Raw genomic sequence first — 21,185 nt, 5'->3', positions numbered from 1 at the left:
ACGGTTATATGTACACCTGCAGTTTACTTACTGTACAATCAACAACGCATTACCTGCCCACTCCTAGACAAAACACACAAAGAAACAATGGAATTGATCCGAAAATTTTCGGCTTATTTTTACTTTTAATGGCTCATCTCTCATCTCCTCGGTCATATCCCCGCACCAACCCAGTCAACTTCCTCAACTCCCGGAAAGAGTCTCCGGTCCCGAATTCTCCCGAGGCAACTGGCGGCCCATCAGGCCTCGGTTAGTGGGAGACACCTGGCCCTGGCAGAGTTAGATTCATAGTCAGGGCTAGAGCTGGACGCGTCGACTGAGTAATGTCTTTTCTGTCACTGCTGATTTCCTGAATTGCTAAGTCCAAGTTTGCTGATCGCCTGATCCACTACCGAATGCTCCATGCCTGGTCTTGGTCTTGGTCTACATGCATGCACCTTCGTATCCTTGGTATCTGGCCTAACTTAGTACAGTACTGACCTACTGCGAGTACGAGTAACTCTCTGACTCGTAGTAAATATGTATGTGGTCATCGGAGAATAGAATTCAATTCCATTCCATCCATTCCATCCTGGCCTGGCCTGGCCTGGCTTCTGGCTGAGCTCTGCCGCTGCCAGTGGGTCTACCCTGTTCGTCTCGCGTGAATGTTAAGCCGAACTAATAGCTATTAGCGACTAGCAGTGGAAATCGTATACCCGACCTGTAAAGGATTATAGGCAGGGAAAAGAGAAAAGAGAAAACGATAACCTTAGCCATGTCATGTAATTATTTACTTCCATGGTTGGTGGAGCATGAATCATTTTTAATTCTGAGTGAAAAGATTGATTACTACTAGTAGTACATAGTAAGTACAGCTGATGCTTACTGCCAATACTGTGGAACCTTAGAACAAAGTGCATTCGATTCTTTCTCATTCGATTTCTATATCATCCGCATTCACATCCCAGCTACTAATACCCAGTAAAACTACTGGTATACGTAGGACGGACCTGGCCCGTTGGGCCTTCAGGTCAAATTCAAGTCCCTAGAGAGGCCCTGGAGGACCCAATCCAACCCATCACCACCCACACACACACAAGCACCAACAGGAAACCCACGGGCAAAGCGCTGTACCTGCAAGCATCCCTCCAGCGAAAGCGAACTTGCAAGCAGGCGACTGTTCAACCGACTCAGTCGAACCGAGCATCCATGCTGGACACCGTGACCATATGATATGTGCAGCCGACCGAGGTGGAGTCACTGGTGTATAACGATGGAGAACGAATCGTCCCAAGATGAGTTGGGTTGGTGGTCTTAGTGAACTGGATTTGAAAGCACTTGAGACATCGTCTATATTTTAGCGACGAAATCACATCTGTGAGGTGGCGAAGCGACTATGCTTGCGGATGCGACTCCCGTATCGGTAGAAAATGTATCTGCTTGCGTTGTCAGTATACACCCATACCCCGACAGCAGATTGAGATGAAGCAAAATCAGGTTCGTTCGCATGCAATGAGCCCCCTGCTCTTGTCTGGTCTGGTCTGGTCTGATCTGATCGACCTCGTGAGGTTGTGGTTGTGAATGCGGGCACGACCGCAGACACAGACACAGACACAGACGCAGGGGAAAGGAGGTCGCGAAGGCCATAGCGCGAACCAGAAACAACCCAGGGAATCCGCAGAATTGAAAGCAGGAAATAAAAGCGGGGGATAGTTGATCATAACTTACGGGAAAGGCAGCATAGCCAGGGTCAGGAACGCCAGTAACGATGTTGCCCAATGATATCCGAGATTATTATACACTGCGCGGCCGTTAGCGTTCGATTCATGGTTCATCTATCATACATGCAACCACCCTCTCAATCAGAATCTACCCTGGGCCTCCGCAGATCTCATATGTAGTATCTGCGCCTGCTCGTGCTTCTGCGACAGAGAGGGAGGGGGCCGCAACGGTTTGCTGAGGACACGGTTCTTCTGTTTCTCCTCACTGCACATGCAAAGCACAGACCCTGGGCCAGTCATGACCCTAGTCGGTCGAGTATATGGAAATACACAGATCGCAGGTTGTTGAGGCAGGGTAAGGGCATGGGGTGGGAAGAAACTCACTCTGTATACCAAAGAGAGGGAAGATGCCTCCAAAACTAGAGCGCATGAACGAATTGGCTGCGAGAGCACTGGCCGCATAAGTGGGATACGCATCGACCAGGAAAGTGAAGATGCCCGAATAGACCAGGATAGTCTGAGACGTAACACGAGAAAGTAAGTTCAGCACAGTGCCAAAATTAAAAGCATGCACGCCGCGATTCAATTCAGCTTTGAATTGCAGGATCGTCGGGAGGGCAGCGCAAGAGAGGGGAGGAGAGGAAAGAAGAAGGTTTAAGGTGAAACGTACCCTGCGCCAAATAGAGCGCTTCCAATAATTGGCGCGATCCAGTGTACGTCTGGATAGATAGTCCACGCAAAGATAAATAGACCGATCGTAACCAACGGTCCGCCCAGAATAGCTGTATGATATAGATATCATGTCAGATCTCACGCCTTTTTCAACACCCAGCAATAACCAATCCTCTAAGCTGATGCTTTACATACCTGGCGGAAGACGCCACTCGGGCTGGAATTCCTCGACGTGGTTCCCTTGTTGGTGTTGGCGTTCGAGACGGACGTAATTGCGGCGCCAGAGCGGATCGGACAGGATTGCCATGACCATGCCGACGAATAGACCCAGGAAGCACAGACCGCGCTGCCAAATTGAGAAGCCATACACTTCCAGGAAAACTAGTTGGAAGGCTCCGAAAAACAGGTACAGGATTCCCAGCAGAATGGCCGAGAAAATGCACAGATTTAGACACATAGGTTCGAGGGTTAGAAGGAGGATCGGGCGGTACATGGAGCGTAGAACTGTCTGCGGGACCGATCGCTCCAATTTCTCAATTGGGGCTTTCCATCGTTCATCGCCGGTTTCTTGTCGGAGTTTCTGCGCTTTGCGTCGAAGGAGGCTGTCATGGTTTAGTATCAAGAGGGCAAGTTGCGGCTTGGGATGAGCGGGTACGTACACTGGATGATAGGTTTCTGGCACAAGGAATATCAGCGAGATCAGTTGTACGCCTGACCAGATTAGTAGCACGTAAAAGGTCCAACGCCTGGGCACAAGTTAGATATAACCAAGCCGAAAATAGACATGGGGAGATACCATGTAGTAAACGCGTTGATGAATCCGCCAACACTAAATGGACAATTAGCTCCCAACCACTGGCAAGTAAACAAAACCCCAACAAGCTTACAGAGGTCCAACTTCAGGTCCGATGAAAGGACTCGCGGTGTAAAGCATCATCGGAAAAGCAAGTTCATGTCGATCAAACATGTCACCAACGGTACCACCCGCGACACTGAGAAACGCAGCACCAGACAGGCCATTGAAAAAACGGCATATGAGCATTGTCTGTATATTTTTGGCGACAGCACATGGAATGAGCCAGATGAGGAAGAGGGAAAAAGAAACCATATAGATGTTCCTTCGACCGTAGAACTATGTAAATTAGCATATTGCGGAGGTGATCCTAGGAGTAGCAGGCTACCTACCTCTGACAACGGACTCAGAAAGAGCGGGCCGATTCCTGGAAGACAGATCATCAGTTATATGGCCATATAAAACCCACTTTATGGTCGAAAATAAGGGTATAACAAACCAAGACCCCAAATAAAGAAAGATAATCCCAGTGTGGCAACTTCTTTCGAACAGTTAAACTCCTTTATCAACTGATCATACGTAACAGTATACATGGAGGAACAACAAGTCCTACACATCGGTAACAAAATAGTCAGCACCAACTTCACAAACCAGAACCAGAACTAGAAATAAAAGAGTGATACTCACACGCAAAGCGACCCCATCGAAATAATAATAACAACCATCCACCTCCGCGCTTTACTCATATTCCTCGGATTCAACGCATCATCCTCATCCCATCCAACCATGAAGTTCTCGCCAGCGTGCTCTTCATCCGACGATATCCTTTCGGCCCTTCCCTCGTCACCAGCAAGGCTCGTCCCATCATTCAAAGACCAGGATCGCTCCAAGGATCGTGATGGAGTAGCTTGGGCATTGGAGCTCGGATTCGTTGTCGAGTTGTTGGCACCGTTATCGCGTGGAAAAGGATGTGTGATCGGCGCAAAACCCGCTTCTTCGGACTTTGAATCGACGCTTTGTTCGTGTTCGGGCTTGGGCTCGGGCTTGGGCTCCGGCTCGAATTCAGAGCTAGAAGATAGCCGTTTCTCGTCGGCCGGGTGTGGCGACGTCATTTCGTTGCTTTGTTTCCCCTTTTAATATCCCGCTATTGTTCCTTTCTTGCTGTTCTCTTGATAGAAGTGTGTTTGAGTATAATTTAGATGATTCTCACATTCGTTTGTTGCTTCGATTGGTGATCGCTAATCGAGTCGGCTCGATGTCCGAAGCGGCAACTTGAAGGAGCTTGATTTCCGAGGTGGGGAAGAGGCTAGACGTTGGTAGAGCTTGACCGCGGCGCTAGTCTCGAAATTAAATCAAATCAAATCCCGAGCCAGTCGGTGAGCTAGCAAGTAATACTAGTACTAGTAGCAACTCCTCTCTTTCGTGTGTCAGCAAGATATTGCAGGAGCAAACAAGTCGAAGTTGGTAGTCGGTAGTCGGTAGTTATGACCCCGGTTATATCAAATCATGGGGGGAAGTCAATTAAGAATACGGAGTAAAGCCAAAAGTAAAATCAAAAGTGGGATGAGAGTGGGATAAAGTACTAGTAATTAGCCTCGACAAATGAGCATGCCAAAGTGCGCTTCGGAGATATGACATGGGGGTTGTTCTGTTACTGATCGGCTTAGTTCTACGCCGAGCTGATTAATTGCCACTCCTTCCTTCGCTCTTTGTTTTAGCACAAGGCTCGCAGTGCACAAGGCTTGCATTGAACGAGGCTCGCATTCGCACTATCCACTTTTTCTGTATTCCTTCCCCTGATAGAGCACTACATTTTCTATTTTCGGTGTATAGGATCGATCCATTCGAATTTACACCATATCGGATCTATCATTGCCTTGCTGTGTCTGGGGTTGATTCGGGCCGAACGGACATAACGGACATCAACTTCCGCACTTGCGTAATGTTGAAGTTTTACTTTGTAGATCGACTCAGACTAGCTGATGTGATCGCATGATTTGATTAATACTTGCTACTAGTAGTCATCACAGATTGAGCCCAATTTCACTGACCCTGACATGATCGCGCAGCAAGTAATTCGCCATGTGGCACCTCGGAGGGAAAAAAGCAAAAAAGCAACGCCCTTGGCGCATCGCATATTTTATGATCTGCATAGTACCACAAGGAAATTCTCCGATCCGTAGATAGGGCTTATTCGACGGAAGATTGGCTTTCTGTAACTTGAGTGTGGCCAGGAGGAAAATCCAGCTAGAACCCTGTACTTTGAAGAATTGTTCGTTGTACATACTACATCAACTGAAGTAATTGCATGAGATCATGAGATGAGCGAGTTGATTGGTATGTTCAATTAACTAAACAGCTAGCACTACGGAAAAGGAAACCCATGTATCGAATCACTCCAGAAAAACACATCGAAACTGTCCAGCAAAAGAACCCATCAAAAAAAATAACGTAAGGAACAGATAAAAACCCCATTTCTCCATACCCCGCCAGAAAACTCCTGATAGCAACCCCAGAGCAAAGCAACAAAGGCGACGCTACCACTAAACAAATTCAATTATCGGATCTTCCAGAAATCCATCGACCATCTCAAACTCAACTGTACATGAATGGAATTTTGCGCCAGTTATATCCTTTTCCCGTGCCAGAATTTGGACGGCCATTGATACTTTGTAAAACAAAACAAGTAAAATATGGAACCGTCTTACAGAACTTGGGCCAGCTGGCTAGCCGCAGCATTCTCCTCAGCCCACGAACCCCACAAGTTCTGCTTGCCGCCGATCTTCAGCGCGGAGCCAAGGGACTTGGAACCCTGGTCCACCTTGACAGCATCCTTCGTAGCCAGCACCAGGACCTCGAAGAACATCTTGGTGGCGTCGGCCTTGCTGGATCGCTGCTCGGGGAGCATGTCCTGGAAGAGGACGCTCTTCTTCTGTTCAGAGTCGCCGAGGCGCTCGCGGAGGATGTGGACGGCGTGCTTGGTGCCCATGGAGACGGGCTCGTTGTCGACGGGGCGGATGGTGTCATCGAGGTCATCGACGGAGTGGTTCATGCCATCCTCATCGTTGAATTGCAGCTCCGAGTGGCTGGCGTCACCGGGGAAGTCAATCTCAGGGTGCTGGTTCAGGGTAGTGTCGAGAGCGATGCCCTCATCGTCGGCAACAATAGCCTCGTCATCACCGAATTCCAGGGCGGGAACGTCACCACCGGCCAGGTCCATGTCGGAGATGCCGCTGTCACGCTTGCGCTTGAGCTCACCGGCCTTCTTAACGGAGTCGAGTGACAACAGACCACGGATTTCAGGGGCCCAGCCACGGTGGCTCTCTTCGCCAAAAATACTTGAGACGAACTCGCCATTCTGCTGGCGGTTGATAAGGGTGAGGAAGACAGGGTCACGGGGGAGGTAGGCAGGAGGGTTGGTAATGGCAGAGCGATCGGTTTGCAGCGCACGGACTTCAGCAGTCGAGTAGTTAATGTCCTTTTCCAGCTTCAAAGGTTCGAGGACCTTTTGGCGCTTAGCCCGCTGCGTCTGTTTGCCAGTCTCGGGCTCGGCAGTGGCATCATGGTTGAATTCTTCCTCCAGTTGGTGCATCTGGGCGGAGCCAGCATCGGAGAGAGGGCTCTCTGAGTTGCGGACGCGGTTTTCGGCGGGACGTGGGGTTTGGCCACCGAAGTCATCATCACCAAGATCCATTCCATCATCTTGCAGAAGGTTGTCGATGTTGTCGTGAGCATCGCCACCCATGTCCATCTTATCAAGCGGGGCATCGTCGTCGCCAAAGTCGAGTTCCAGGTCGTTATCAATAAGTTTTCCAGAGTCGTTGATGTAATCGTCTTCCAGTGGGCGAGCCGGGGGAGCGTCTCGACCAATTTCCATAGACCTATCCATACCAAGGGGGAGCTCATCTTCACCCAAATCCAGGTCGACGAGGGTGTGGTCCTCAAGGCGCGCGGGTTCTTGTGACACGGAGCGACGGTAGCTGCTGTCAGGAACGATCTGGCTGCTGGCAAAATCCTTGCCAGCGGAATGCTTGCCATCTGACTCCAGGTTAAGGTTTTGCGGGAACAGAAGCGAGGTATCAAGGTTGGTAAAAAGGTCGGACTCGGTCAGCACATCTGGGAGAGTAATACCACCCGGCGCGACCACAGTTGTTGTCAAATCGTTATTGTTTGTAAGGCGGAATGCCTGGGGAGGGTAACGTTAGCATGAATGCAAATAATATTTCTGACTGAAAGAGAAAGTGGAGTTTGGGACGAACCATTTTGATCTTCATCAAAGCTTCGTTACAATCGTCGAGTAGATAACGCGCTTTACGGCTGTAAATGCGAACAACACCCAGCAGCAGCTGACCACTCAGTCGCAGGGCCATAGGGGCCTGACCCTGATCAACAATGGCGCTGACACTGCCCTCAATATCGGACTGCAGAATATGCGACTTGGACAATTTGCGCTCAATGTTGGCGGACAGCCAGACGCGGGCCAACGGCCCCGTCTTTGACAGAAGCGTCTCGGAATAGAACATGGCGCGTAATGGTACTAAGTGATGACTGTATGCGACGAACAGATATGTTCAGGCGATTGTACAAGTCGAAACCCGCCCGGCGCGGGTGAGGCGTAACAAGGGTCTTGACGCGCTAGAGCCGGGGATAATAACAGACTTTCAAAGCGGTGTCAATGACGCGAGACGAGGCGATAGAAGATTGCGAGTATGAACGGTGTATTTGTAATGTTGTAGTTGAGATCAAACAGTATTGAAGATTGGTAGACGCGTTAAGAGACACGTCCAAGTTGGAGGCGCGAGGGATGAGTGGGAGTGATGTGCGCGCGCCGAGGGGGGTCCCTTTCCTTTAGGCATCGAAGGGCGGAAGGTGGAAGGGCAAGTCACCTGATTTAGGTGGCTGGGGCGACGGTTCAAAAATGGTGACTCAGCAGTATTATGTCATCCAGTTAGGTCAGCCAGCTGACATAACATTCGCTAACCACTTCGGGTTAAGCATCATCACCGCGCAGGACGCATCCGACTGCAGTCCGCGCGCCTTGACAGTTCCCCCTGTTCCAGGCCTCATTTTCTTTTCTTTTTCCTCTCCTTGGGTTTTGTCATTGAGTCGATTGTTGATTCGTTTCACAATTGGATTTCCAAGTTCCCCTTTCCACCCCGAATCGACTCCGATAAACCGCCCACCCTCTATCCTCCACCGCCGGACCTTGCTGCCAGATCGCATTCTTAAGAACGTGGCCCCTCCCCATCGACACCATCACCTCCCATCCAGGCGGGATGAGAATAACCCTACGCTAAAACCGACTTGTGTTTTCTCCTCTACCTTTATATTCTCCCTTCCCCTCCCCTTCCCCCGTTTCGCTCCGCCGAAGCATGAGAAATGTCAAGGTCGACAACACCTGCATTGCCTCTGCATAATGCACCCAAAATCGAAACACCGCAACCTTCAGCGACCGACCTTCTAGGCGGCCGGCCAGATGCTCCCTCATCGGTAGGTGCTGATATCAATGGACCTTTCCTTGAAACACTACGTTAATCCCCCGGGTCTGCGAATTTAGGCTTCAACCTCCACATACTCTTGGCTCGAGCCCTATGAGACCGCCGAACGACTTCACACCTCCCTCCACCACGGCTTAACCCCCGCAGAAGCTGAGATCCGTCTTGCTCGTGATGGCCCCAATGAACTTCCCCATGAGGAACCTGAGCCACTGTGGTTGCGGTTCCTCAAGCAATTCAAGGAAACTCTGATCCTCCTCCTCCTTGGCTCGGCCGGTATCTCATTTGTGATGGGCAACTACGATGATGCTATAAGTATTACCCTTGCAGTCACCATTGTCGTGACCGTCGGCTTCGTTCAGGAGTATAGGTCGGAGAAATCGCTGGAGGCACTCGGTCGACTCGTTCCGCACTTTGCCCACCTCATCCGTGATTTGCCTTCGAGGACGACCGCGGCTGATCAGGTCAGCACATCAGAATCCGGTGAAGAGATGGAGGAACTCCGAGTAAGAGTCCTGGCACGGCATCCGCTGCGCTCAAGGCATCCACCACGGTCCCCGCTGCCGATCTGGTGCCAGGTGACCTAGTACTGTTCTCTACAGGAGACCGTATCCCCGCAGATATTCGCATTACTCACGCAACCCATCTTACAATCGACGAATCGAATCTGACCGGTGAAAACGAGCCGGTGGTGAAGTTCAGCGCGGCACTTCGTCACCATACCCATGGTGGGACTCTCGCAGCTCCCAGCGCCATCCAGCCTCCTCGATCGCCATTCTATGATGCCCCCGCGTCAGGGGCCGTTGGTGCCGATATTCGTCTCAATGAGCAACACAACATTGCATTTATGGGTACACTTGTGCGCTCAGGCCATGGTCACGGCATCGTTATCTCAACCGGGGCCAAGACCGAGTTCGGAAGTATCTCGATCTCTCTGCAAGAGATTGAAAGTCCGCGAACCCCGCTACAACTGTCCATGGATCGGCTTGGCCAAGAACTGAGCTATATTTCGTTCGGTGTCATCGCTCTGATTGTTGTGATTGGTCTCTTCCAGGGCCGTAAGCTCCTTGAAATGTTTACTATTGGCGTCTCGCTCGCAGTGGCAGCCATTCCCGAGGGTCTGCCGATTATTGTCACTGTGACTCTTGCTCTTGGTGTGCTGCGTATGGCCAAGCGGGGAGCCATCATGCGCAGGCTTCCCAGTGTCGAGACCCTCGGCTCTGTCAATGTTGTCTGCAGTGACAAAACCGGTACTCTCACCCTCAACCATATGACTGTTACAAAGATGTGGCATTTCGACTCAACCGAACCCTTTGAGGTTCAGCGCGATATGACTTCAGTCCTCTCCCCGGTCCAGCTGCCCGTACCATTCTCCGGGTTGGCAACATTGCAAACAACTCTCGCCTTTCCCGTACCCATGCCAACTCCCCAGCTAGCGCATCGTCCGCGGCAGTGCTATCTTCCACCTTAGACCGGAATTCTAGTGCTGTCAAAAGCCGCTGGGTGGGGCAGCCAACTGACGTTGCCATTCTGGATCTATTGGACGCTCTCGGAGAAGATGATGTCCGTGAGCGTATCAGTGCCCGTGTATCCGAGACTCCCTTTAGCTCCGAGCGAAAGTGGATGGGTGTTATCATTGGTAGCGGTAGCCCCGGTGATTCTGATGTTGCCTATATTAAGGGCGCTCTGGAACAGGTTCTGGCTCGCTCAGACACCTACTTGACCAAGGATGGCCGAGAGGTTATTCTTGATGAGCCCCGTCGTAATATTATTCGCCAGGCTGCAGAGCATATGGCCAGCGATGGCCTCAGAGTTCTTGCATTTGCCAGCGGTGCGGTGCGAAGCTCGTCGAGAGGCATGAAAGGGTTCAACAGCCGTTCCAACACGCCCAAGGGCAGCCCTGCCGATGATGATGATCGCTATAATGGACTAGTCTTTGCCGGCCTTGTCGGTATGAATGATCCTCCTCGTCGGGATGTGCACAAATCAATCCGTCGTCTGATGCACGGTGGTGTGCGAGTCATAATGATTACCGGTGACGCGGAGACCACCGCGGTAGCTATTGCGAAGAAGCTTGGAATGCCGGTCAACGAAGGCGCCGGCGCACGTTCAGTCATCCGCGGTGATGAACTTGATCGCATGACCATGGCCGAACTCACACAGGCGATCGCGACAACTTCCATTTTCGCCCGAACAAGCCCAGACCACAAGATGAAGATTGTGACTGCTCTTCAGTCTCGAGGTGATGTTGTTGCCATGACCGGTGATGGTGTTAACGATGCACCCGCTCTGAAGAAGGCCGACATTGGAATTTCGATGGGCAAGCTTGGCACAGACGTTGCCAAGGAGGCCGCAGACATGATTCTCACCGATGATGACTTCTCGACAATCCTTCGAGCCATTGAACAGGGCAAGGGCATCTTCTATAATATTCAAAACTTCATCACCTTCCAGCTGAGTACCAGCGTGGCTGCGCTCAGTCTCGTACTCCTCAGCACGACCCTCGGCTTCAAGAATCCACTGAATGCCATGCAAATCCTGTGGATCAGTAAGTTTCCCTTGCGATTACCCTTACCCACCAACGCATTCGTATTCTAACTCCAAAACAGACATCCTCATGGACGGACCCCCCGCCCAATCCCTCGGTGTCGAACCCGTCGACCCTTCAATTATGAACCGACCCCCCACGCCCCAAAACAGCGCGGGTCCTCACAAAACCCCTCATCCAGCGAGTCCTCACCTCTGCCATGATAATCATGCTCGGCACGCTCGCAATCTACATCCACGAAATGGGCGACATCGACGACGGACAACCCCTCGGCAAACGGTCCCGCGTCGTCACAGCCCACGACACCACCATGACATTCACCTGCTTCGTGCTCTTCGACATGTTCAACGCACTCACCTGCCGAAGCGAAGGCAAATCCGTCCTCCGCGGCGAAATCTCCCTCTTCGGCAACAAGATGTTCAACTACGCCGTCCTGGGCTCTCTAGCCGGCCAGGCCTGCGTCATCTACCTGCCCTTCCTGCAACGCGTTTTCCAAACCGAGCCACTAAGCTTTGGCTCGCTGTTCAAACTGCTTTGTCTTGCGAGCTCTGTCTTTTGGGTCGATGAGGGACGCAAGTATATGCATTATCTCCGCCGTCAGCGAGGGCTGGGTGGAGGGTATAGCGCAAATGTCTGATGTTTTCTCTTTCTTTGGAAGGGGTGGGATATTTCAATGCCCTTGTTCTTTTGGAAAAGGCATTTGTCTCTCCCGCCCCTCTGTGGATGTGTAAAGCTATTGAATTGGAAGGGTTAATGTCCCCTTATACATAATAGAGCTGTTGTGTCGCCACGATTGTGAGATCTACATGACCGTAAATGAAGTCAATATTAATTTCCATTGTGCCAAATCCTTACATGTAGAGATAAAATAAATGATCCAATACATCTCATGCTAGTAGCCCCTTTTTTTTGCGAGGTAGAGCCTGTGTGCAAGAAAAAACCTGGCCGAACCCTTGAAGCCGACCTTGACTTGGACGAAGCCTCCCCCTTGGAAAATTGTGGTAAGAAGAGCAAGCTCACCCCCACCCACCATCCAGATCCCTCTCGTTTAGACAGGAAACGAAATAACCAAAAAATTGACCGACGCAGGGGTCGAACCTGCAATCTCTTGATTCGTAGTCAAGCGCCTTGCCATTGGGCCAGCCGGCCTGGTACTTGTTTAAGCTCGGAAAAATGTGCACTATGGAGCTAAAATTCTGTGCCGTTATTTACCCCACTTCTTGACCACCGTAAACCAATCATGTTTATTCAATACTTGCCGTGTGAGACCAGAACACAAGTATGATAATGCAAGAAGGCACAACAGACTTGCTTTTTTTACTTTTGAGAGTGTACGTTGAGTTTAATTTTTGTTTTCTGTCAATTTTGATGTTTGGGTCATGGTCTTTTCTGGGAAGGGGTGGAGTTTTGGACCTCGGGAGTATGTTTGATTTTGTTGGCTTGGGATATATATCTGCACTGAAGTACCACTGGGTAGTACCACCCTACTATCTATCATCCATGGATGCCTTGCGAGGAGGCTGCCACTAGCAGTCCCAGTGCGGATTCCTAACCCTTAACATTGGAACTGTTTGGGCAATCACCAATCTACCAGCCTGGATTTTATGTATTACTTATGTACGACCATGACCTGGATAATATGCCCTCAATCAACGAACGTGGCCGAGGAAATGCCTCTGGGTTCTAACGATCCCAATTGAATACCACTCCAGAACTTGGAGGCTGAATTTCTCATAAAGATTATTGCTAGGGGCTGTATTAGGCCAAAGGCCGAAGAAAAATAATATCATTATTTCCAAGGTTGCGACGTCACTTTCAATGATCCGAGACTAAAACAAGAGACCTGTATACACTGAGTACTATACTAACTACTTCTCAGCAACCGGTACTTGTCCCTCCCACTGAGACTTCGTAGCAGTGAAAAGCTCATCATTGGTTAGCATATCCCACCCAAGCAAAGCTAAGCCTTTACCAGTGACAACAGCCTCCTCATGCGCATCGTCGGTTCCCGCACTGGCAGTGAAAGACGGGTGATGGGGATAAGAACCTTCAGGAGTCGGGATGCCGAACATCGAGTGAAGAGTGGGGACAGCATAGCTGACATTTCCTGAAATGATGTAAATATTTCAAGCCAAGAAATAAATGTAAAAAAATTGAGGATAACTCTTACCGGCATCAGTAGAACCAGTCAAGACTTTGTCATATTTCTTCACACATGTCCTGCCCAACTCCTCCATGTGTAAGGTATACCGCTCGCAGAGGGTATCGTTCAGGACAATATCGGTATATAATTCTTTCCTGAAAGGGGAAACAAAGAATCAGTCATGAATATTCTGCAAAACCCATTCTTCAGTGAAACTCGGGACAGAAGGGAGAACTTACTCCTCAATCTTAACCTCACACCCAGTAGTAACAGCAGCACCCTCAGCGCATTTCCTCACCCGCGCAATAAGCTTATCTAAACCCTCCAGACTCGGACTCCGAATCTGCCAATATGACTTGGTGTACGCGGGAATAATATTCGCAACCTTTGGCACATCCAAGAAGGCACCGTGGATCCGCTCATCCGGCATGATCTGTTGCCTTAGGCCGGAGATGCCATTATAGGCCATCACCAACGCATCGAGTGCATTCACGCCCTCCCAAGGATTCCCGCCTGCGTGCGCATTCTTGCCAAAATATTCCACATATAGCTCCTTTCGTGCGTTCATGAGAATACCCGCGACACCATCGGAGGGTCTCCCGATGATGTTCTTTGGGCCACCGTGACTGGAGGGAGTAAGCAAAAGAAAAAAAGAGAAGAGAAAAGTCCTTGGATTTAGAGCCAGAGGAAGGGTGGAAGGGTGATCATACGCCATGAGAGAAACATCGACTTCTTTATATGCGCCCGCATCGAGCAATTTCGCCTTCCCACCACCGTTCTCCTCAGCCGGTGTTCCAAGCAGCTGGACCCGACAACCAATATTATATTCCTTCTGCAAATGAGCCAGCGCCAAGAAAGCGGTTATACTGGCCGTTGCAATAAGGTTGTGGCCACACGCGTGTCCAATGCCTGGAAGAGCGTCATATTCTGCATTGAAGTTGACAAGCCGTCCCTCAGTTCCGCTAATACACTCGAAGGAGGTATCGAGACCATAGGCGTGTCGGGTAACAGAGAAGCCCTGTGCTTCGAGAAAGTCGCAGATTGAATCGTGGGCTTTGTGTTCTTCGTAGGCGAGTTCGGGATTTGACCAGATCTGGATTTGTGAGATTGTTTCTTACGAGAAAGCTGGGTTTGGGTGAGCTTACAAATTGATTAAGCCCGCGGAGACCCTTGGCGACTTTTTTCAAAGCAGCGTCAATAGCCTTGCGTACTTCCTCTGGGGGAATAGAGACTGGGTTGATTGCCATATTGTTTTGATGTTGGATATTCGCCGTGTAAGTAAAAGATCAACTCAATTCGAATCCAAACTCGAACCCGAGGTAACGAAGGGAAATCCAGTCTTTTAAAATACTACCCCAATACCCCACGGCCCCTCTCTCAATATCAATTACGAAGGGAACGAGCCTTATCGTGATACAACCCCAGTGTGGGGTAAGAAGGGCAATGATGTTTTATGCAGACATACCACGTCTAATGCAAGGCCAACGAAAACATAATTGGAGTATTAGGCGATCGGATACTTATCAGTTGGCCAATGATAGGAAAACCAGCGATATATCCGCAATCAATGATTGATGGTTTGTTCAGAGTGGCTTGGAATTTGCCGATGTGCTGGGCGGTTCAGCCAATGGAGCAATTCCGCTCGCCAATCTTGTCGGCAATAGCCAGGAGGTCCGAGCCGCCACCACCCTGCCGAGCGGACCTGTCGTGCTCGAAAATAGTTCTTCAGTTCCGCGGAAATCCGCTATTAAGAGGATATCGGGATGTGTTGGAGATGTTGTTTCTTGGCATGTTTTGTAGCTGCGTGATTGTCTACTGGGTCTGAGGGCAGTTGAAAGATAGCGAAATAGCTACAGAGGACACAAGCGTCTTTGAATGATATAGATACTCTCACCTGACTATCTTATATTCTGTTACTAATATTTATGCATTTTGAATGCGATTCTATATTGTGTCCGATTGAGAATAAGAGAAGGGCGTAATGTCGTCGTCTTGTCTGGTCCAAAGGGTGTTGGAGGTATACGTCGGTCAAACCGGGACTATTCGTGGGCCAATCAACACCTTGATCTCATGGACGAACAGGTGATTCGGAAGACTGGCATTTAATCAAAACCAGAAGCAGAGACACGAGTGAGAGTGGAATCAAGCTATATAGAGGTGACCCCTAAAATGCGAACGGTGGGGCTAACGAGATTCAGTCCGGTAGACCCGTACCCAATCAATCAGTTCATGCGCCAGCATTAGCATCCCAGGCGGAGGAGAAGTAAAGATTGATGAACTAGAAGCAGATATACCCACTCCATGCACAGTACTCAGGACTCAAGGCCTGCGGCCGACGATACCTGCATCCATATGATCAGAAGAAGACTTCGGCATTCACTTAGGTGCCATGCACACTGAACACAGTTTCCAGAAAAGAACAGTCCAGTGAAATGGAGAATAAGTGGCACTATCACGCTAGCTGGGCTTGCTGTCCATGGCAGAGCTTTCCTGCCTAGGGATAGCAGATTATCTGGCGCTCTGACTTTCGTTCAACAGTTCGCTGTCGCCGTGCCACGAGCTCCAAATTTAGCAACCAAATTCTCTCATCCAATCGTTCAATATCCAGCCTCTATGCGTAATTTAGGCCTCGCGCGGCTTTTGGAGACTGCTCTTACGGATTAGCTGATGAACCAGGGTCACCCACAGGAGGAGGTTGGCAAGTAAAGAACGTACCCTTTGACAATGTTTGCCATCCGCTGGTATGGCACGAGGTCGAAAGATTTCTCCTGGTCGATGGTAGCCATCATAGAGTCGACACCTTCTTCGATTCGCTTGGCCATCTTCAAAGGATACGGAAGCATGACCTCAGTGATCCTATTCGAGATCTTTGTCCCCAAAACCTGTGCTAAAAAAGCATCACCAAGAACAAAATCAGCCATCGGGGTGCGACTTGAGAGTAAATAAAATAAATCGAAAACTTGCAAGCTCCCCTATATCCAGAAACATGTCCAGATCCGGGTACCTCAATAGCGAAAGCCCGCTAATTATAATATCCTCGATATCCGTGTAATCCACTGGAAACCCACCACCACAAAAAACCACCGAACGGAGAGCAAATCGGAAGAAGATCAGGAGGGAAGGGAAACCCGCAATCACTCTGTTGTAGTACTCTGTATCTGGGAACATGACTGAAATTGGATTGCGCATCTTTCGATCATGAAGAGGAGAAAAACCTTTATCGCTGATGCTCCAACTTTGAATGGTGATGTCTTCTAACCCAAGGGTATATTGATGTTAATGGAATAACTAGGTGCCAAAATGTTAGTCAGCCTTTCTTCATAGTCCATAGCTTCCTTCTCACCTCTACACCTCAAGCACAATACACTACAGTCCACTAGTACTTCACATATTATACTCCGAATAGATTATGAGTCCCTTTCTCAACGCCACCTGAGCTCACTGTCACTGTTTTTTTGCTCTTCCCTCGAGGTGAAAGGGGAGGGGTGCGATCGTCACCACGCGCACGCGTTCAGCCATTTCGTCGATTTAGGCCCTGTACCACCACTTCTTCGAAATGGCTTCTATCTTCACTTTCAATTGCTGGTCTATAACCGCAGCCCTGGCAGTCTCTCTGCGCTTCACAGCTTCACAACTCTAATGGCCTCTTCTCTACCCCTGCGGCATTTGCGCTTTACGGCTTCACTACGCTTTACGGCTTCACGGCTCTAGCGGCCTCTCCGTTCCTGCGGCCTCTGCGCTTTGTGGCCTCATTAATCTCACCGCCTCATCGTCCTTACAGTCTTCCAGCACTTTGCGGCTTCACAGCGCTTCGCAGCCTCACTACCCTAGCGGACTCACTACATCTCACGGCTTCACAGCTTTGGAGGCCTCTCTATTTCTGTGGCCTCACTACACTCCATGGCCTCTCCGCGCTGCGCTGCCTCACTGCAATCATTGTTGATGAGGTAGGTGAAGAACTACATCAGGTCACCAGAGACAGCTTCACAGCTCTAGCCGACTCTCTATTCCTACAGCCTCGGCGCTTTGTGGCCTCACTACCCTCGTAGCTTCACTGTGCTTGCAGTCTTACTGCACTTTACGGCTTCACTAGCCTTACGGCCTCTCTGCGCCCTTGGTCTCTACACTCGCGGCCTTACTGATCTTATAACATATGCCCTAGCGGGCCCTCTACACTTCATGGCCTCTCTGAACTTCGAGGCCTCTCTGCTATAGCGGCCTCTCTATAATTTGCAGCCTCTTTGCACTTCGAAGCCTCTCTGCCCCAGCGGCCTCACTACGTTTTGTGGCCTCTGCGTTTCGCAGCCTCACTGCCCTCACGGCTTTTTAATCAAAAATCTAACATGTCAGTCTTCAGCATCGACCACTACACGGTGGCTAACACTGGATCTGGCATCAACAACTACCACTAAGCTAACACCAGCTCTGACATTAACGGCTAACACTGCACACACACCACATCTAGTATTACTTGTAGTAGAAGGCGTAGTCAAAGGCTCGTGTGGCTCGTGCGTTACTGGAAAATAGCAAATACCAAGCAGTTTTATAATGGCCATGATATGTAAGCCGGAATAAGAAGTTTGGTCGAAATAAAAAAGTGGATATAGTACGAGTAAGACCCATCTTGGCCCGCATGACATCATTCGGCTTCCAGGCGCTTCCGCGAACAATAAAAAATTTCTCAAATTGTATCCATAACTTTTTGACTTCGCAGCCTTAATAGTTGCAGCTTTTGAAACCCGACGTAACCAATGACCCAACAAGCCACTAAGAGAAATAACGAGAATCCTATGGTGATATGAATTTACTTTCATGAATAGATCTACGATATCAAAACCAGAGAATGCCACTAATCAAGAACGCGCAATCCCTCGGAACAAGAGGCAAGCAAACCGACCGACTGTTTGGAACCCAAAAAAAAAAGAAATCCCCTTCCCTCCGGACGAACAGGGCTCGAATGGGCTCCATAAACCTTGAGAAAAGCAAGGCAGTCCTGGCAAGAAAGATCTTTAGACCCACAGAAACATCAGAAGGTGGGTCGTTTAACGTTGGAAGGAAGTGTGGTTTCCACTCAATTCCGACCGGCTTCCCGAAGAAGTAGTTCAATAGGTGCCGGTCTAAACTAATTGGCTTTCGGCATGCCGGTCGGATTATAATCGGGGCTTTGTGTACCGGACTGTGCAGGCTCTCGGGCAAAGGCCAGGACAGGATACGCAAAAAAAGGAAAATAACATATCCGATATTTCCGGCTGTTATCTACTTTCTTTTATCCCCCACTGGCCGACAATTTGACATTGACGTGCTTTCTTCTCAAATTTCGATAAGATGGCCAGCCGTGGGAACTCAATTCAGGAGGTGCATGAGTCTCAGCCTGCTCCGTCGCAGCCTGTGACAGCTGGGCCTGCCTCTGCACAAAATTCAAAGTCTCATACCGGGGCTTGGGGCAAGTGAGTATCCCCTAGTGTTGACAAGATTCTCTAGAACTCATTTATGCTGACTTCTCCTCAGGTTTAAAGGACTGTTTGTTCAAGATGTTCGAGATGAAATGCCTCCTTACAAGGACATCGAAATTCATACCTGGAATGGTCCCGACGACCCGGAAAACCCTTTCAACTGGGGCATGAAATACAAGTGGCTTCTCACCATCACGGTCTGCTTCATGTAAGATCGTCTTTCAAGATACCCAGTGGGAACGGGAAGTTTACTGACATTTGCCTAAAGCTCTATCCTTACTGGTCTTCCAGCAGGTACCTACGGATCTGGAAACGACTGGATGGAAAAGGAGTTTGATGTCCAGAACTCTCCATTCCCTAACCTTTACTGGGCTACAACCTCATGGAACATGGGTGCGGCTTTCTGGCCGCTGATCTTCGTGCCCCTCACCGAGTCCTCCGGTCGCATGCCAGGATATTTTGTTGCATATATCATTCTGGTAATCTCGCTATTCCCTTCCGCGTTCGCGAAGAACTTCGCTACATTGGTAGTGACGCGTTTCTTCGGCGGTGGCGCTTCGTCAGTCTCGATCAACATTGTCGGAGGAAGTATCAGTGATGTTTGGTTTGGTGAAAAGGCGCGGAGTCTGCCAATGTCTATCTTCGGATTCACTAGTGTTGTTGGCATTGCACTCGGACCATTTATTGGTTCTGCAATTGTTCAGATTCCTCGAAGCGAGCCCTGGCGATGGTGTGTCTTTTCTCTCTCATCATTTACCCCGTACAGGATTTTACTAACTTCCTACGTCCTTTAGGATCTTCTATATCCAGATTATTTACAACGCCGCTCTTATTCCTGTTTTCTGGTTTATTCTTCGCGAAACCCGACCAGATGTCATTCTTAAAGCCCGCGCCCGAAAGCTCCGGAAGGAAACCGGACGCCCTATCTACGCAGCCGCCGAGATCGACGCACCAAACAAGCTCACTCTGTTGCAAATCTCCTTCAAACGCCCTACCCGAATGCTGACTTCGGAGCCTGTGGTGATCTTCTTTACGCTTTGGATTAGTTTCGCCTGGGGAATTCTGTACCTGTTCTTTTCCAGTGTTGTGCAAACGTATTCGACAAACTACAACTGGGGTTCACTCGCAACAGGTCTGGTACAACTCGCAATCTCGGTCGGAGCAATCATCGGCACAATAATCAACCCTATCCAGGATTGGTTTTACTTCCGCTCTGCAAAGAGAAATACAGAGAAGCCAGGACGTCCGATTCCGGAGGCGCGCTTGTATACCGCGATTCCTGGCAGTCTACTATTTGCCGCGGGTCTGTTCTGGTATGGATGGGCTAGTATGCCTGACGTGCACTGGATTGTCCCTACAATCGGTATCACAGCCGCCGGAATTGGAATTTACTCCATTTATATGGCTGTTGTGAATTATCTCACCGATGCTTATGAGCGATATGCCGCCTCCGCTCTTTCGGCTGCTTCGTTGGGCCGGAATTCCTTCGGCGCTTTCTTGCCGCTTGCTTCGCCTCAGTTATTTAGTAATTTGGGATTTGGCTGGGCTGGTACTCTTCTTGGATTTATTGGGATCGCGTTGTCTGTTGTTCCTGTCGTTTTGGTGCTTAAGGGACCGCAAATCCGGGCTCGCAGTACTTTCATGCGCGAGGCAATGTGGGAGCCGGAGGAGAAGGTTGAGATTGATCAATCTGGCAAAAGTGAGATGGGACCTAGTGCTGAAGGTATTGCATGAGTGGGCTTGAAGAATATATTGAAAAGGATCCCATATTGGCTCAGCTACTCTGTCTGAGCCTTGATTCGTTTGTGTAAATACACTGTCTGCCTTTTTAGAAATGAATGTTTTCTACATTACTAGTATGAGAGTCAGAAGCTAGAGATACGATAAATCGTCAGTATGCAATACGAAAGACTGGCATAAACAAGAAAAGTGATCAAAAGTCATCAGATACTATCTTCAAATTGGAAGTAGAATAATGAACGGTGTCAATAGGTAGCAAAAGCGCGGTTGTCGCAAATGGCTGTTATGTACCCTAAAAGCGGAAGCTGAGTAATATAACCGGGCGGCTGGCCTAATGGAAAGGCGTTGGTTTTCGGTTTCTCTATCAATTACCAAAGATTGTAGGTTCGATCCCTGCGTCGCTCGTTTCTTTTTTTTCTTTTTTTTTTTTGCCGCCCTACAGGAGGTCAGATACTATATTCTACTAGATATAATAAAAATTGCCGGGTGATCTGAGCATCTGGCACTCTATTAGCCGTATAATGCACGCCTTCGTTGACAAACGTTGTCGCCAGATTTAGTATCAGGCATCCTTGACAGAGACGCAAATTATTAATCGTAGGAGGGTTATTCAAGGCATTGGCGATGATAAATCGAGTATG

The 21,185-nt window shown here is 49.4% G+C and overlaps 7 protein-coding genes across 7 annotated transcripts; 3 read left to right on the top strand and 4 right to left on the bottom strand.

Moving 5' to 3' along the window:
* Positions 1-1,348: 1,348 nt before the first annotated feature.
* On the bottom strand, positions 1,349-4,277 carry N7509_000728 (MFS transporter; the record flags this gene model as incomplete). The annotated part of the gene is made up of 11 exons (XM_056625365.1): positions 1,349-1,415; positions 1,708-1,780; positions 1,853-1,965; positions 2,371-2,482; positions 2,568-2,974; positions 3,032-3,118; positions 3,169-3,201; positions 3,260-3,504; positions 3,558-3,592; positions 3,665-3,774; positions 3,853-4,277. The coding sequence occupies 11 exons, from the start codon at positions 4,275-4,277 to the stop codon at positions 1,349-1,351; spliced, it is 1,707 nt and encodes a 568-aa protein (XP_056493947.1).
* A 1,592-nt stretch (positions 4,278-5,869) lies between these two features.
* Positions 5,870-7,688, bottom strand: N7509_000727 (kleisin alpha; the record flags this gene model as incomplete). Its single annotated transcript, XM_056625364.1, has 2 exons — positions 5,870-7,351; positions 7,425-7,688. The coding sequence occupies 2 exons, from the start codon at positions 7,686-7,688 to the stop codon at positions 5,870-5,872; spliced, it is 1,746 nt and encodes a 581-aa protein (XP_056493946.1).
* An 856-nt stretch (positions 7,689-8,544) lies between these two features.
* On the top strand, positions 8,545-11,845 carry pmr1 (Ca(2+)/Mn(2+)-transporting P-type ATPase PMR1; the record flags this gene model as incomplete). Its single annotated transcript, XM_056625363.1, has 6 exons — positions 8,545-8,655; positions 8,723-9,124; positions 9,172-10,037; positions 10,097-11,208; positions 11,270-11,305; positions 11,361-11,845. 6 exons carry the CDS (start codon positions 8,545-8,547, stop codon positions 11,843-11,845), a joined length of 3,012 nt encoding a protein of 1,003 aa, XP_056493945.1.
* Positions 11,846-13,076: 1,231 nt separating this feature from the next.
* Positions 13,077-14,598, bottom strand: N7509_000725 (M20 family metallopeptidase; the record flags this gene model as incomplete). Its single annotated transcript, XM_056625362.1, has 5 exons — positions 13,077-13,315; positions 13,379-13,506; positions 13,591-13,977; positions 14,062-14,444; positions 14,497-14,598. The coding sequence occupies 5 exons, from the start codon at positions 14,596-14,598 to the stop codon at positions 13,077-13,079; spliced, it is 1,239 nt and encodes a 412-aa protein (XP_056493944.1).
* Positions 14,599-15,973: 1,375 nt separating this feature from the next.
* On the bottom strand, positions 15,974-16,272 carry N7509_000724 (uncharacterized protein; the record flags this gene model as incomplete). The annotated part of the gene is made up of 2 exons (XM_056625361.1): positions 15,974-15,998; positions 16,067-16,272. The coding sequence occupies 2 exons, from the start codon at positions 16,270-16,272 to the stop codon at positions 15,974-15,976; spliced, it is 231 nt and encodes a 76-aa protein (XP_056493943.1).
* Positions 16,273-17,251: 979 nt separating this feature from the next.
* Positions 17,252-17,566, top strand: N7509_000723 (uncharacterized protein; the record flags this gene model as incomplete). The annotated part of the gene is made up of 2 exons (XM_056625360.1): positions 17,252-17,298; positions 17,368-17,566. The coding sequence occupies 2 exons, from the start codon at positions 17,252-17,254 to the stop codon at positions 17,564-17,566; spliced, it is 246 nt and encodes an 81-aa protein (XP_056493942.1).
* A 1,110-nt stretch (positions 17,567-18,676) lies between these two features.
* N7509_000722 (uncharacterized protein) lies at positions 18,677-20,538 on the top strand (the record flags this gene model as incomplete). Its single annotated transcript, XM_056625359.1, has 4 exons — positions 18,677-18,798; positions 18,860-19,012; positions 19,073-19,534; positions 19,599-20,538. The coding sequence occupies 4 exons, from the start codon at positions 18,677-18,679 to the stop codon at positions 20,536-20,538; spliced, it is 1,677 nt and encodes a 558-aa protein (XP_056493941.1).
* Between the last annotated feature and the right edge of the window lie 647 nt (positions 20,539-21,185).

The sequence above is a fragment of the Penicillium cosmopolitanum genome (assembly GCF_028827165.1).
Source record: "Penicillium cosmopolitanum strain IBT 29677 chromosome Unknown utg000003l:1.0-3747932.0:1.0-3751027.0, whole genome shotgun sequence".
Lineage (NCBI taxonomy): Eukaryota > Fungi > Ascomycota > Eurotiomycetes > Eurotiales > Aspergillaceae > Penicillium > Penicillium cosmopolitanum.
This window is presented reverse-complemented; position numbering and strand designations above follow the sequence as displayed.